General features: G+C 36.5%; 1 protein-coding gene across 3 annotated transcripts in view; it reads right to left on the bottom strand.

Moving 5' to 3' along the window:
• GAS2 (growth arrest specific 2) overlaps window positions 1-14,871 on the bottom strand; it is a 123,252-nt gene extending 108,381 nt beyond the window's left edge. The window contains exons 1-2 of one of the 3 annotated variants that reach the window (XM_007457638.1): window positions 14,586-14,871; window positions 6,554-6,718 (exon numbers count right to left, since the gene is read on the bottom strand). In XM_007457638.1, coding sequence (XP_007457700.1) covers window positions 6,554-6,698 — 145 coding nt within the window. In that variant the 5' untranslated portion in view covers window positions 6,699-6,718; window positions 14,586-14,871. Of the gene's footprint in view, window positions 1-6,553; window positions 6,765-13,187; window positions 13,422-14,585 lie in introns of those variants that run through there. The other 2 variants (XM_007457639.1, XM_007457640.1) reach the window with 2 other exon arrangements.
• Window positions 14,872-17,262: the final 2,391 nt, after the last annotated feature.

The raw sequence follows: 17,262 nt of genomic DNA, 5'->3' as shown, positions 1-17,262 counted from the left end.
GAATGCCGACCCATACTGGGTTGTCTTTATTATTGACTTGAAGGTCAACCCAAAATAGCCAAGTCTAGAAAGAATATCTTAACTTCCTGGGTTCATAATTGTGAACTTAGATCTTCACATCATCAATTCAGTCATGATTTGCCAGTAGACAGAGATCAGGTGGTTTGGTTAAATATTGTGATTAGTCATTCCCTCTTAAAATATGAGGACACAATGTTATGAAATAATCATGTACCTGAAATATTTTGTCAGGTAACTAAAATCAACACACATACTTGTACATACAAGTGTATTCCTCCCAGAAATGTAGGCTTGCCATAATTTCCATAAAGATTATCCATTTTATCTTCTATTTTGCTAGGAAAGACTGTTTTCCTCCTAGTAAGTTAGCAGTACTACACTCAGTTTCCTAAAGATATGACAACATCTAATAATGATATTTAACATATGAGTTCTTACTATATGCCAAGCACTTTACATGTATTCATGTTTTTAATATTTTTACAAAACTGCGAAGTGAGTGCTTCTATTATATCCATTTTACAGATGATGAAATTGATGTATTTAGGTTAAATAACTTGCTTAAGCTCACACAGTGAACCTGGCTCTTTAACCCAAGAAGTCTAGGTTTAGAGTCTATGTTTTTAGCCACCACTCTTGGTTAGTTAAATCAATATTTGCTGGATACACAAATGACTATTTTCTATAACAATGCATTCTCTCTAATGCAGTTGTCTTTTTCTTTTCAGAAAATCTACAGATTTTTTCTCTCTAGAAACTCCTTCAGAAAAAAACAAAACAGTGTAGGGCTGAAGACAGTGGTGCTGAAAAATGAATAGCAAGCCACCTTGCTGATGATTGGAGAATGACCGAGAATAGCATTCAGGCATGCTGTGTTATGTAGCCTGATTCATTGCATAAGAAAACTAGTATATTTTATCTATAAGGGTGATCTAGATATGATCAAACTCTACTCCAATCTCCACTGTACCTCTCAATCACAGTCTATTTCTCCAATTAGAGAACTCAAAGCAACTCATCTGCTATCTTAACTCAAATTAGTCAGTGTTTTAAGACTGAAATATAAAGGTTGTGAGATAGGAAATGATTGATTATATCCAGAAACCCTAGATCAGCACCTGCTCCACACTGATTCAGAGTCTACCCTGCATTTGTATCAAGAAAAGACAAAGTCGGTTCTGTTGGAAAAGTTGGGTAAAAAAACATTAGGGTGTAACTGCTCTGAAAGGTGTCATTTTGTGAACATAGACTTGATTCTTTAAACTTCTGAACTAGCATAAGACACCACCTTTCCTAAGAAATTTTTATTGACTACATCAAGAATATGAGAAGTCTGCAGGACAAGTATCCAGTAAAAGCACTTTAAGAAAAAAGAAAAGAGAGCTGTTCCAAACTCATTAGACAGCAGCAACTCCAGTAAATAGGTGCTTAACTTTCTAATGGTAAAAATAGGTTTTTTCAGAAATAACTGAAATAAGGAAAACATTACATATTGATCATACTACGCATATAACAACTGAATTTTCCTTTATGTGCATGTACGAAAGTCAGAGAAAGGGACAATCATCATAACATCAACTGTCATAATGCATTTCTAAATATTAGTAAAATCAATTTAGCTTAACTTGATTTGTAATACATTTTTTGATTTATTCAAATTCCCTGCATATATCCAAACACATATGCCTACATCTTAACGATCTAAAATCCTTAAGAACAATATCAATTTCTGTGATGCTTAACAGCTACAATCTTTTCTCAAAATTATACTCCCATGTGATTCATGCAGTGTTATTAAACAAATACTAATTGAAGATAAAGGTCATTTTCAAATGATTAAAGAAACACAAAATAAATAAACAATCTGAGAACATCTATGTTAGTACATTCATTTCAAAATTAAACCAACAACAGTCTTCAATAGTCCTTCAACAATCATGAAATCTGTAGAATGTGCCTCATCTATCTGAATGATGGGTAGTTGCTATAATCTGGGACTGTTAATTACATGCTGTTTATTCAAAGTAACAAGTTTTTCTCCAAGACTTATTTGTATAATCATTTGATGTTCAAATATGTCCTAAGGACATAGTTAATTAACAAATGGGCAATAGCTAGCTCATGAACAAAAATAACAATACAGAAAGCCTAAAATAAAAATTAAATGTGTGTATTTAATGTATAGCAGGGGACAATGGCCAGAGAAATGTTTTAGAGGCAAGATTCTCTCGATTCAGGTTTCTTTTGCTGTCTTTTCTGAGTGTTGGTCATAAAACTCCATAGTGTCAACTATTATCAATAGAAAACATACTTGGACTACAAAGATATGTAAGTAGTCAGTAAATATCACAGGATGATTTTCTCATGAATCAGACTGGTATGCTACCACATAAACAAATCCCAAGCATCATGACAATTTATTTAACTCAAGTAGTTAACTTATAAAATAGTTTTTATATTCTAATATATAAATTTTAGTTAGTCTAAAAATTTGCTATTGCAAATTTGCTATTGCTGCTTTAATTTTATACTGAGGAATCTAAAGCGCTATTATTGTTACTGATTAAGTAAGCATATAGTACTTGAAAATTACAGTATTATGCCTTCATATTTGGCAAGAATGTGAATATTGGTCTATGAACCAATGAAATAATTTTCTTCTCTATCAAGTAATTTTTATCCACCAAAAAACCTGAATGCAAAGTGAGCGTTCTTTAAAAAATTCCACCTTTCAATTGACATTTTATATGTAGGATCAGAAATACCTGAATTTAGAATATCATTACTACTTTTTTTGAAAGGAAAAAAAGTTACATTTTAGTCAAGTATTGCTAGAAAGAAATAGGAAATCTTTCCACAAGTAAGGTCCACACTACAATGGCAAAGTCTAGTTAAAAGCTTTAATTTAGTATGTGAATTTCCACCTCACCAAAAAATTCAGATACTTTATCTAGAGACCAGATCAACTTTGAAACTACCTTCAAGATATCTCTAACCTTCAAGTAGATAAAAATGGAGAATTGAAATAGAGCTGTATAATATAAATTTGCAAATATTTCTGAGGCAACAAAATGACCAGTAAGAATTTTAAAATTTACTTTAATGACTCCATTTCTAAAATACATGAATACTAAATGTATCTATTATGTGCAGTAAAAACATCTTGTCACATAGCCATACATTTTTTCGCTCTTCCTTATTATCACCATTCTAGTACCTAACATATTTTCTTACCTCTGAATGTTTTACCACTTTAAATAACCTCAAGCTATTGGTCTACTTTCCAAGTTACCATGAGGATATTTACTTGAAATCTATCATCTACCTACTTTTATGAATTCAAGTTAACAGAAAGTGGCACTTTACTATATTTTGAGATTCTTTTTTTTTTTTTTTTTTGAGATTCTTTTTCTATATTTGAATTTTTTTTTTTTTTTTTTTTTGAGATTCTTTTAAGATTTCTTTTCTGAGAAAATTTCACAAGCCATCAGTTGCTTCTGTGTTACCAATAACTGGCATTAAGAACATTAGCCTTTTTATTCTTTAAAAGAAAGATTATTCATTTACGTAAACTGTTTTCTCCTTGTTTATACATATTGATGATTTCAAACTGGGTCTCAAGAGATGGATTTCTTGGAAACTTAGACTTTTGGAACTGGAATGGACATTAGAGATCATCTACTCCAACCCCTTCATTTTATGGTTGAGGACACTGAGCCCAGAAAAGATAGCTGAGTGACTTTGGGCAAGTTTACCAAGTGAGAGAGCCAGAATCAGAAGCCAGGTCTCCTGACACCAGTTAGGAGCCAGGTCTCCTGACTTTTAGTCCAAGGATATTTCCATTACACATACACTGACTCTCTATTCTTTGAGGCTGTCTTGGGGCTGCTCACACTGCTCAAGCTACTTTGTAAATGATCACATTCACCAAATAAAATGCTTTTGATGACAAGTCATGGGACCTTGGAACACACCTGTGTAATCAGGCTATACTCATAATCATGATTTCCCCCTGCCTGGAACATCTCAGGGACTCCTCGTTGAGCATGCAATAAATTATAAGCTCCTCAACATGGTATTCAAAGCAGTATATGCTCTAGTCCCAACAAATCTCATGAAAGTCTCCCCCTCTTGATCTACACTGTTGACACTAGCCTTTGTTCAGTTCTTCTAAGGCACCAAACTCCTTCCTATCCCACACATGCCATTCTTTCCACACAGGCTTTTTTCCCCACACTTTGTCTGGCTAGCTATTAATTATTCTTCAGATCTCAGTTTTAAATATAAGACCCCTTAAAAAGGATTTCCCCAAGCCCTCTGATCATTTGCCCCATTCCCACCTCCTTGTTTTTACATTCTTATTGCAACCTATATCTTTTAGTGTGTATACCAAGTCCAATTAATGAATTATTTATTCAGTCACTTATTTATATTAATTTCTTGTTCAATCTACTCCAAGCTCTATAAGAACAGGCACTCTGTCTATTCTTAGTCACCACTCTACCCTCTAGCACTTAGCAGACTGTGCTGAAACACAATAAACACAATAGCTAGTATATTTACTATAGCTAGTTGATTACTATGTGCCAGACCTTGTTCTAAAGCTGATGATCTTACTTGACACTCCAACAATCCCATGAGGTTGGTACTAGTATTATATGTATTTCACAGATGACGAAACCCAGGCACAGTGCATTCAGATACTTGCCCAGTATCACAGAGCTAGTAAGTGATGGAACTGAGATTTGAATTCAAGCATTCTGATTCCAGAGTCCATTTTATTCAAATAATTATTATGCTGATGTACACCCAAATATTTATTGAATAAATGAATGAACTTACCCACCAAATCAAATTAATCATATCACTGAACTATATAAATGGAATAACACCACCACATATAGAGTTATAATATTTCAGGCACTAAGTAGTATACATATTTTAATGATTTAATCTCACAGCAACCCTACTGTCATTACCACTTCATAGATGAGGAAACTAAAGAACAGAGATTAAATAACTTGCCCAAGATCATATTGCTAGTTAAGTGGCACATCTGGTGTTCAAACACAGGCAGTTTATTCCAAGTCTGTGCCTTAACTTCTATACTGCCTTGCTGTGACAGCCCATATCTGAAAACAGCTCAAAGTTAATAAAATACTAATATAACAATAATTAGTGAACACACAAAAGAGGGAGGAAACCCATCTGTTTAGGCTAAATTGACATCCTCTATATAATGGAGATAAACAAAAACGCTCTTCCCTTGTATAAATGAAAGGTAGCCCTTCCTTCTGGTGGATATCACTCCATAGCACAGTGAAGGGTCTTTCTGGGGAGTGATGGATGTGAAGGATGCCTTCTGCATTTCTTCTCTTATCCTTTAACTGGGTTCCCTTGCAAAGAGCACCGCCTGCATTTCCATATGCGGTAGCCCTGGTTAGACTACATAGAATTGTCAAAAGCATGTGCACACAGTAAGGAAAAAGGAAAGATCTAACTCTAGGATAAAGGCTTAAAAAATGCAAAAGCAATGTAAAAATCCAGAGCCATGGTGAGCAAAAAGAAAAATCTTGCTAAAATGTGCTATAACCTTGTCAAACCTTGCTAAAATTCCAGATGCACCATGCTCTTCACTAAATTCTTCAGTTTCAGCAGCTAGAAAGTGACGATAACAACACTTACCTTGAAGGAATCCTTTCAATAATAAAATAATATTGGTGAAATCCTTTCTGTAAATGATAAAGCACCATGCAAATTCTATGTTTACTCAATATTCAAATCTTATAAACTCTATAAGGATCCTTTTTTCAGGTCTTAAAACAATTTTGTTCTCTGTGAAAAATTACTAGTGAAAAAGCATTGCTTTATATGATGATCCTTTGAATGTATGATTCCACTTTGCACATGGTTGAAACTGTATACTCTGAATATGCCAGCACAACAGAAACAAGAAAAGAGGGAGCCTTAGAATGAGGTAGCATTTTTCTCTAAGATCATCCTTTTGGAAGAATACTTAAAAACAAAAGTGTAATGAAAAGAAAAATTTTAGTTCAAGGTTGGATGACTCCAGTCAGCTCATTTGGACAAAGGATAGATGTTATTGTTCCAGAGTCTGGGTATTCAGCAGTTTTAGAAGGTGTGCTATAAAAGCAGGGCAAAGAAATCTAGCTTTAGAAGCCAGATTTCACAGACTGTGGCCCGTGTGCAGTGTCAAAAGAATAGGCCAAACTGGTCAGTTGCGTGAAAGAAAAGTAAAAATAAATCAGATCAGCAAGGGTGTAGATGAAATGAGCAATTTGACCACACAGGTACAATGCATGATATTGGAATTACTAAGCACAGTTAATGTGAGAGACATTGGGAAATTCATTTAAATTCTCTATATGCTTCAGGTCTCCCAGAAGCAAAATGCAAATAATGAAAGTCTTTCTTTCTAAAGTGGTGTCATATGCTTAGGAGAAGGACACTACATGATCAGGGAGAATAAACCTGTTATCTTTGATGACAAAATGAGATCTTATAACCTTACCTAACAGATTGGTTAACCACAAGGCCAGATCTTCTTTCATCGGTAGCAAATTAGCTTCATGTCTGCTGGCCAGCCACTGGCTATACTGATGCATATCAGAGAGGCCAGGTCCACTGCGTACCTTTGGGCTCACAGCAGTGCACATTATTTATCCACTTGTAATACCTGTTTTGGAAACAAAAGAGCAATTGCTTTTTATACAGACTTCTCTTGTTAAAATCTCACTGCCAATGACACAGTAAGGAACAGGATCTATGGAAGTTTGGATGCAAGTCAGGTTATTAATTATTAAACCCCCATGAAACACTGTTTGCTTTACTTGTACTGGCCCTGTCACTTTTGACCAACTACTTGGTAGGAAGCAGCAGCTGTCAAAGGTCAAATAGAAAAATCAAACAGTAAGCTCTCTGCTTGTGTAAAACATCATATTTGGAAAAACGACAGTTTCTAAGGAAAGAAATTCTACTTATTCAAAACCAATAAAAAGTGGTTGATTAAAATTTGGGTATCCAAATTGTAAACTCCCATTGTTTGGGTTAATTTTTGAAGCCATCAATTTCCACAGAATTTTAGGACTGAATACTAGCAATGACAGTATTTGCAAAATTTCTTATAAACATGACCGTTACTCTTAAAACTATTACCTATGAGATTAAGCACAGCCCTTGGTTCTTTGCAGATGGCCAAGTAATCATGCACTTATACTTTAGAGAATTGGGTGGGACATGGGGGAGTGTGTCCTTTTAGAGTCCCTACTACACTTCTCTTATTTTACAGTTAATGAAAACAAAACCAAAGAGGAAGTGTCACTCAACCAAGATCATATAGCTAGATCACGGCAGAGTCAGGCTTGAACTTGGGTCTTTACTCTAAGACCATTACTGTTTTCAGAATGACACATTTTACAAAATAGTGTCATCAGGAACCCACGTTATAACCCAGGAATTACACCGTAATTCTAATAAATATCATCACAGGTTTTCTTCTGTCATACTTTGTACCTTCTCACTTTGTATGTTTTGCATACTAGGGTTTGTTTGTATTCATGTTTAGCAAAGAAGTAATTATATTACATATCTTATATCTACACATTAAGGGATGATTTCACTAACCTATGAGTAACACAGTCTTCTCTGTGGGTTGCAGAAAAGATGTATGAATATGTACTTGGCCTTAAATGTAGTACTATTGTATGCATTATTTATAGGACCTAAGACTACAGATGTAATATTGGAGCAGGAAGGTAATAAACTCATAAGTTTATGTGTAGAACTCCATACTGTATGCAAACAGTGACTATAAAATAACCAAACGCGTTATGACTGAATGAAATGAAAATGAAAATGTTTGCAAATGACAAAAAGTAAGATTTATATGATATAATGGGGTTTTTAGCTATATTTATTAATTACTAATGGTATTTTAAGTTTACCAGTATAAGTTGTATATACCCTTGTCAGTTTTATCACTTGAAACGTTACATAGCATTCTTTTCCAATTAATCTCAAACTCTAATTCTCTTAGCCTAGGTTAATTTTTGTCTTTTAAAGACAGCTTTTAAACAAAATAAGACATTGGTGTTCAGAAAACTGTAAAATGTGACAGTCTCACAAACATTTTGCTGTAGCATTAGAAAAGACTGCTGGGAGCATGATTAAACACCTAAAAAGTGTCATAAATATATAATTTAAAAGCACAGACAATTTAATTTCCAGAGAAATTATGCTTTGAAGTAATTTTTGCAGAAAAAAATTACTGTAACTTTTCTTTGAAAACACCTTCTATAAATCTCTGTATATCTAGTCATCTAAAGTAATAACTAGTGAAAATGTGAAATATTTTAATATACCTTGTCATATGCTACTAAAGTGTCACTACAGGGACCAGAAGATCACAATTGTCTTTTTTCTTTTGCAGTTAATCATGACATTATTCATATAAAGTCCTAAAGATTCTCCAAACCCTGTGACTAAACCCGAAGGCTAAAACATTTTTTTGCCCTAGTTCTTTAAAAAATAGGACCAACCCCAGGAAAACAAAACATTTCCCAGTAGTTGGTTAGGATTCCTACAGGCTAGCTAGCCTCAGAAACAAACATTTAAGTAATAATACATTTAAGCACATGATTCATACATTTAAATAACTAATTGAAATCTTAAAAGGGTTACCTCTAAAATGCCTTTCTTCTCAAGACACAATATCTCCCGCTACTTTCCTGAAAGTGAGATGTGGTAGTTCAGTAACTTTACCTACATCCTATTATGTTCTCTGCAACTTCCATTTAAGCATCAGAGTCCTATTTTGCTTTGTAAGAGCAAGAAGACACCTCAGATTCGTAAGCTCATTGTCCAGCAAAGAATTCATCAAGGGATAGTTTACAGTAAGCCTAATGGCATGTAACAGTTTCAGTGAGCCAGAGGGACACAATCTGTCCCCTCAATGCTTCTAAACAGTGAAGTTTTTATTTTCCTTGACAGTGGCACATTTATTTCTCATGTAGTCTGTCCTGTATTTTGCCAGAAATGTAATTTAAACTATCTTCTAATATTTACAGATGATCATTAAGTTAAAACAATAAGAATAACTAAGCAATGTTTGTTACGCTGCTTTGTATATAATCAAAATTATATGTAAAGTGAAAAAAAAGAAAGAACAGAGTTATATTTTCCCAGGAGGCAAAGGTAGGAGAAAGAAGGCTTAGTGGGTAATTAGCATCTGACAGAAGTTAAACAATGAAACATATGCCAAATATGTAGACACCTAAGTCACTGTCATAGATAGGGACTCTTCTGTTGTTTAAGGGACTCTTCTGTTTAAGTCCCTTTTGAAAAAAATTAGGATTTTGATCCAAATTCTTCTGATCCTTTTTTCACATTTCAAATCACCATCAAACTTGGCATGACTCTATGGTTTAGCTGAAAGTCATTACATGGTGGTCTTGGATTTAAATATAGCTGAGATATGAATAGAAAAGATGAAAATGGACCCAGCTAGCCGGATCAAAATTCGGAGTGTGAATTACCCCATGTTGAAACAGTTTCCAAATGAAATGATTAAATTGCGGTGAACAAAGGTCAAATAAATTTATATTACCCAGATAAAAAGATCACTACAGGATTATAAACCTTTTATAATTTTCAACAAATGTTTAATCCATCTGAATGAGTTGAATTAGATCACAAAGAACAAATTACAAGAAAAAGGTCATTTCTGATCTTTTGAATTCATTCAAACATTTTCGAAAACCACCAGAGATACCAAGGGGTAGCTTTTAAGACAGGAAATGAAATGATACACTGACTTGAAGGAAAAAAATAGGTTTTGGAGAAAGAAAAACTCCTTTTTTTGTATAACATATCTAAATACTGAAAGATGTTACTATTAAAATTCATACAACCTAAATATTTAAAAAGCTTGATAAGTAACTTCAGTAATTACTAAGCAAAGCCAATCGCTTTGAAAAAAGGAGTAAGGATTCAAATGCTTCTATGACTTCTTCAGACTATGGCCTCTCCAAGCTTTATGGGTCTATCTAAAAATGGATAACTCAACCCTCAGGATTTGGAATTCAGAAAAATAAAACTTAAAGGGAAAAACATGCAGAAACTTAATACAGAATTCTTCAAAGAATGTGTGTGTGTGTGTGTATTTTTTTCTTTCTTTCCATAGAAGTGATTCTGGAATAACCATTATGAATATGATGAGACTTGAACCAGCCCAGGGGAAGAAGAAAAAATTAATGACTCCATAAGTAAAATATCACATGTTTAAAGAGTCTGTTTAGTCTGTTGTTCCAGAATCCCAGTTGAAGACATAGTTTTGACTCTGAGGAAAAAGTATTCTTTTTCACCACCTAGAGGTGTGCTTCGATTATGACCAAGATGGTTTCTGGTTTATCTCTAGTCTTTGTTGCCATATTATAAAAAAAAGTATCACAATATTGCATGGAAAATAAATTGGAAAGACAGAAAAATAAGAATAAAATGATAAACATTATATCACTACTGTTTTGATATGAAATTCTGCTAAGAAGCATGATTAATAGAATATTAGAGCTGGAATCAGAAGTCCTGGGGTCAAATACTGGTTCTACTACCTGGCCATTTAGTAGTTGTTCTATCCTAGTTATATGACTTTTTCTCTTTGTACTTGAGTTCTCCAGTATGTATAATGGAGGTTAACACCTCACATATACGTGTGAAGATGAAATATTTGTGTCAGTATTTGGCATATATTTTATATTCAACAAACACTAGCTAAATTGAAATCATCACCATAGGAAATATGCAAAAATAAAGCTTCCACTGACTTATTTTAAAAAGAAAAGAAATTCTGTAACAAAAATAGGAATATTTTGTAGAACTCTAGATAACTGAGAAAAGACAAAGGCCAGGGGGAGAAATGAAAAGATAAAGAATTGATGAAATAAAACCATAAATAATGGAAAATCCCAAGTTTTCTTCATATTGAGAGGGATGAAACTCCCAGGATAATGAGTGAAATGCTGAACTCCAAGATGGGTAGTTTACATGTTTTTAAAAACAAATTTTGGTAACATATTATACTTCATTTTGGCATCAAAGACTCATAAGTTATTAAGAAAGGGGAATGCCATGCCTCTCAAAATAAATGTGAAAGGATGTCACCACAACCCTTCCCCCCACAAAGACACCTAACTGTGGCCATTTAAAACAGAGTGCTAATGAACCCACAGCCAAGGGTCCCTTCACTAAAGGCCACCTTTGTTCTGATTTAGAGCATCGACCTCCCCTGTCTAGTCAGTTTTGTGTGCTATGGGTGTGAAACAACTAAGAAAACAAAGTTTATAGGCCAATAACACTGTCTTCTACAATTAAAAAAATAAAAACACCTTAAGCCAAACACCCTTCCATAATCTGGAAGGAGAAAATGCTATCTTTCAAGCTAGACTCAAAGAATTAACAACCAAGGATAGCTCTAGATGGCTCTTTCACCATTCTGAGTTCTTTACACCTATGTGATTCACTTTGGCTGGCCAATAATATATCTACAAAGCTATATATTCTCAACCAATGTCATGAATGTAAAATCTTAACCTAAGAATCTTAACAGAAAATAAAAGTCCAAAATGTAATCAGAAAGGTAATTCTAGATCTTGTAAATGGACCTTCGCTTCTGGCTAAGGGGAGCAACTTGTCCGAAATTAAAAAGCGCCAAGTGTAAAGGCAAAATGACACTCGTTACTAGTTTTTCTAATTATATAATAAAATCTTTAAACTCAAATGGACCTTAGAAGATTTACCAGCCAAATTTCTGGTTATTCATAAGGGTCTGGAAGCCTAAGACGTTTTGGCCAAAGTAACAAGTCTAGTTAGTCAGTCATTAAAAGTACCCTACTCAGCCCTCCTGGTGACCAAACTCAAGGAATGCTAACTCTCTTCCAGGAATCTTTTTCTTATCTTGCAGCCCCATGATGATTTGTCTTGAACCAAATGATGGTATACCTACAATAATAATTCCTTCTCAAATCATGACCAAAATATTAAGACTGAGTGGGAACTAATTTCTTATATTTTCTTGGCATTAGAGATTTTTAAGTTTTTTTGTTTTTAATTATACTAAAGTATTCCTCCAAACAATTTAGCTCAGGTTTCTGGACCCCTACCAGATTAATTTCAAACTTAATTTGAATAGAAAATCATCTGAAAGTCATTAATTGATTAGGATGTTTGAGGACTTACATCAAAATTTAACCTAAGTTGATTAAGTAAATCTTAATTCATAAGAAGATGTTGCTGTGTGTGTGTCCACGTGTGTGCTGTTTGCAATAAAAAGATTTCTGTTTTACGTAACTATAGTGTAGTTGAGAGCTAGCAGAGTTCTACATTCTGTTGAATATATATGTACTCTCACGTAAGGGGAGAGCATTAGCAAAAACTCAGTTGCTTTGACTCTGAAAACATTTAGGACAGAAAAATTACACAAGCATCTTACTCTTTTTGCCAGGAGATATTTTCTACCTTTACTCCAATTCTTTTCTCTAGTCAGAAAACACTGAGTGGAAAGTCTTGATAGTCGTCCAGGAGAAATGAAAAGAAACAGCGGGATCTCTGTGCCACCATATCAAAACCACAAAGATACCAAAATTACCTTAACATCAGCTCCAGTTTTAACAACTCCCTCTGCAAACAAACTGTTAGAGCCTCATTACTTGGTTTCAACCAAGGTAACTTTGGCCTTCCAAAGGCTCCCGAAGTCTATAAATATAAAGCAGGCTTGCAGGCTTGAAGCAAAATTCTAAAATTATGCATAACATACTTAGGATTAATATAAGACCTGACATTCTTCCATACCTGCAAGTTTAACTAAAATTTCTTACCAAGATACTAGGACACTCAGTGGCAATCACAGTACCTTTTGCACCAGATGAAATAAATTTTGCCTTGTGAGTTTATTTCCCAGCAAAGCACAGTCGACATCACAAAAGTATGGTGTGTAACACTAAAATAAAGAACTAAGCCCCAAGTTCAGTAGCACACAGGCTGAAATGCAAGCTACCTTTCCCTTTCAGAGCCCACTCAGGGAGCCATGTACTAAAGCTGCAAGGTGCATTGCAAAGGCTGCCTGTCCCATGCCTCAGATATCTGTCCCTTACCTTGTCTTAGGCACTGAGAACCAAGATGCCCATGCTGGAGAGGACTGCCACAGTCACCACCTCCTCCTCCACAGTTAGGGGGGAGCATTCCTCGAGAAGGAACTCATTGATCAATTTCAAAGACAGGCTGGGCAAACCAGATCCAGCTGGAGTCAATCAGCGTCCACACCGCTAAGATGTTGGGGAAGAAAACCAGTGAGCAGAGGCCTCCTCGGCCTTGTCTCTGTGAATCTCAGGGGATAGGTGAGGAGAAAAGGTGGATTTCCTCTGCCTGGCTGGCACCTCCGACCTGTCTGAGCCTTTATTTAGCACTAGGAGGCCTAATGGGTGTTCCTGTGCACATGCAGATCTTATTTCCTGGGCATAAGATCTCCCATAGCTGATCTAGCTTTGTAGGAGAGGGTGCTTGGGGAGAGGGAGGAGTTTACAAGAGAGACAGTAAAGTTTTGCAAACTCTTGACTGTAAGAGGATGAACATGAAGAAGGTGGGAGAGAGGAAAGGCTTTGATTTCCAAAAAGGTTAACTGGAGGAAAGTGGACAATCCCCCCGCCCCCCACACGCACCCCAATTGTACTGAAAGGTAGAAAACAGAATCTGTTAACCCCTGCTTTTGCTTCCCCTCTATTGATGACAGTAGAAACTTCGGATGTCTGGACTAGGCTAATGGCAATTTATTAGGCTGATAGAATTTAATCTTGCCAGAATAGTTAATGCCTCCAAAGCCAAGTTGGCTCCTGTGCTCCCCAAATAATTTCAGTTTCCAAAACCTTGCTCTTTGGACGAGAAGAACAATACCAGGCAAAAAAAATCGCCCCAAAGGGGGTTGATTCATAGGCTAGCCTAGCGTTTGTTTATTCACGTAGCAAAAGCTCGACTCTGTCATACTCATCAGTGGAAGACAGCATCACCCCAAATCACGCGTGTCGCGCTCTTTCCCCCCCCCCCAGCCTCCTTGATTCAAGTAAAGCAATAAGGATCAATCCATTAAGACCATCCCCCCTCCGCTTTCCTCTCCTCAATAAGGGACAACGCTGAGCATGCAGACAGAGACCCTTCTGCACGAATGCATATGTGTGTCTTTACAATCGTTGTGCTAATGAGCAATCCTCACTCCTGTCCCCGGTTGGCTGAGCCGCCCCAGCGGGTTTCTTCGTTGCGGCGGTCATCTGGACTGTTCCACAATAGGGATGAGGAACACATGGTCGCTTCCAGGGAGTCAGAGAGTCACCCACTGCAGTGACCACACACCGAGCGCCAGAGCCCATCCGGCTGTCCGAGGCTCTCCACCCTTCCCAGCCGCGTGCCCGACGTTACTGGCAACGACGGGCCCCCTCCCCTGCCGCCAGCCGTGCAGCAGAGGCCGGGGCTCCGCACACCGGGCTGCAGAGCCTGCTCACCCCCGCGTCCGGAGCTGGGCTGCTGGCGGCTCTCAGGGGCACCGGGGCTCCCGGCTCGGCTCCTGCAGCGTCTCGGGGCCGGCCCCCTCACGGCGCGGGTCCTGCGGCAGCCGCTCTCCGCACCCCACCAGCCCGGCGGCAGCGGCAGCAGCTCCAGCCGCGCTGCCCCTCTTCATACTTCTCTGATGGCTCCTCTCGGTGCTGTTTGGGAAAACGATTTTTTCCCCCTGCCAGAAACAGATTTCCTACATTTCATCAGTCCACATAGACCGAGCGGAAGTAAAATGCTTACTTTTTCTGGTGGACAGCAAAAGCAATTGACACTGATTTACCCTTCAAACGGGGAGAGATTGTATTACAAGCCCTTGGCAGCAATTCCGAGGTTGGGGCCAAGCTCCGGCCCCCTCCCGGTCCCCCAAACACTAACCTAAAGGGCGGGGGAGAGGGGTGGGGAGGGGATCATATTTAACTCGGAGGTTTTAACAGAGTCAGTGGCTTTAGCACAATATTAAAATTGGGTGTTGGGAAAGTTCTGCTTTCCTGGCCAGTGATTTTGCAGACTCGGAGGCATGAGCTTGCCAGTAACTTCGGCCACTCTTCTTTCAAATTGAACAATTTGATTCTTTACAACTCCCTTTAAATATCAGACTTTAGAAGAGACTGTATTTCACGGCTGTTTTCGCTTTACAAAAGGAAATACAGTTCCACCCTTCCTTCTCTCAGCCTCAGCTCAGTATTATGTTGAATGTCATAGACAATTTTCTCCAACTGTTGTTTATTAGGGTATGTATTCTGAGACGAAAAGTCTCCCCATGAAGCAGACAGATGCTCAAGTGTCTGCTTCACCTCTAATAGACATGTGACCTCTTGTTGAGTGTCCTAATCGCCTCAGGTTACTACTTTCCGTGGAGTGTAGGTGAAAATGATCATACTTTTTTGTTGTTGTCGTTTCAATGTTCATCAGTTTCACAAGCATTTCTATCCAATGATCCTGTGGCACAGGTATTCTAGTCCTCTCTTGGATACCATGTTTAAGATGGTGAGCAATGTACCAACACACCCAGCCCAGCCTCCCCCCCCCCCCCCCCCAAAAAATAGAAACTACCTGTGGATGGATAATAGCAAAGCGATGTGGGTAATTTTAGATATAACTGAAAAAATGCATTTTGTACTTATTATTGCTTTCATCTGGAAATGGTTATTTGCTCTAAAACAGCTAGAAACTGCATCAGTTCTTTGGTTGTAGTAGCGGAGCAAATAATGAAGAAGGGAAGAAAACAGATGGAAAAGTTTGCTGGCGCTGAACTCCAACCTTTTTATTTTAGTTCAGTTGGGTACTGCAGTTAGCTCCATATTCCTCCTTAGGCTTCCCAGAAGAAAGGGAAAAGAGCCATTCCTCATTTTAAGGAGAAACAGTATTATAAAAAGGCCTATCTTACTGCTTAGATATACAGCAACGAGAACAACAAAACATACAGAACAGGTTACTGATGAATTTGAGCAATCATTCTGATAATAAAAATTTTCAAAATTTAACCAGATAGATCTGAGTGTTACTACAGGCCCAACAAAGAACTCTTAGTTTCTGAACCTATAAAATTTAAGTAAAATCAAACATCCCTGATAATTTTTCATGATCAAAATATCATCAGCCAATAAATGTTAATTTCAATATCTTCAGGGTATAAGAGTTCAAAAAGTTTAACACCTAGATTTTCAAAAGCTCATAGTCTCCTTTCTATATAAATATTCTTGTCACATTATTCAATATTGACATTATAAAAAGCAAAGTGTAAAGACAATATTTTTGTTGATTAAGGGACAATGTTAAACCCAGTTTGGGAGAATAAGGAGGCTTCCAGAAGCTTTGGGAGAACATAATCATTCAAATTACTCCCTTTCATGCCCCTTTCTTCCAGGTATTTTTAATTTTAAATTCTGCCTTATATCAGATCCTCTTTCCTTTTTAGCAAAATCCAAAAGGATAATACTAGGAGAAATATGTATTTTCTCCCTTAGCATCTATGAGTTGTGCTGAGTATTCTTTGGGTGACAAAAGAGAAGTAATACAAAAGATTTCTGAAGAGGCAGCAAAGTAGTGTTTTCATTTAAATTTTTTTCAGCATTTGTAACAATTTCCATTTGATTTTTATGTTTTATCAAATTTATACTTATGTATTCCAATCAGTCACTTATAAAAATTTGTCAGAAAATCTTTTCATCCAAGAATTTTCTTGCCTTGGTCTCAACCTAAACATATTTGTCTTAGGAAACCATAGTGCAACTGACTCAATGATAACCTCCCTGATGTGAGGTGAAGGAAGCGAATGCCTCACCTAACGGGGTGAAAAATGTCTAAATACATTCTTGAAACATAATGACATAAAAAGGAAAAGTCAAGCCAAATTTAAAGAAAACATAGTATTGTTTTCCTTTTTAAGTTATCACAGTTTTGAAGACTTTATATTAAGAATTCCTGGGTTACTACGTTTTTCAGTGTTGTAAACCTTCAACATTGTCTTCAATATGAACTGTGCCTTTTTCTAAATGTAAATATATATGTGTGTGTGTATATATATGAATATATACATATATGTTTAAAATGAGCAATAAAATTATTTTTTTCCTCATCTATAGGTTAGCCTCTCCTCACCCCTCACCCCTCACCCCCCACTCA

Source organism: Lipotes vexillifer, unplaced genomic scaffold (assembly GCF_000442215.2).
Source record: "Lipotes vexillifer unplaced genomic scaffold, Lipotes_vexillifer_v1.1 scaffold505, whole genome shotgun sequence".
Taxonomy (NCBI): Eukaryota; Metazoa; Chordata; class Mammalia; order Artiodactyla; family Lipotidae; genus Lipotes; species Lipotes vexillifer.
This window is presented reverse-complemented; position numbering and strand designations above follow the sequence as displayed.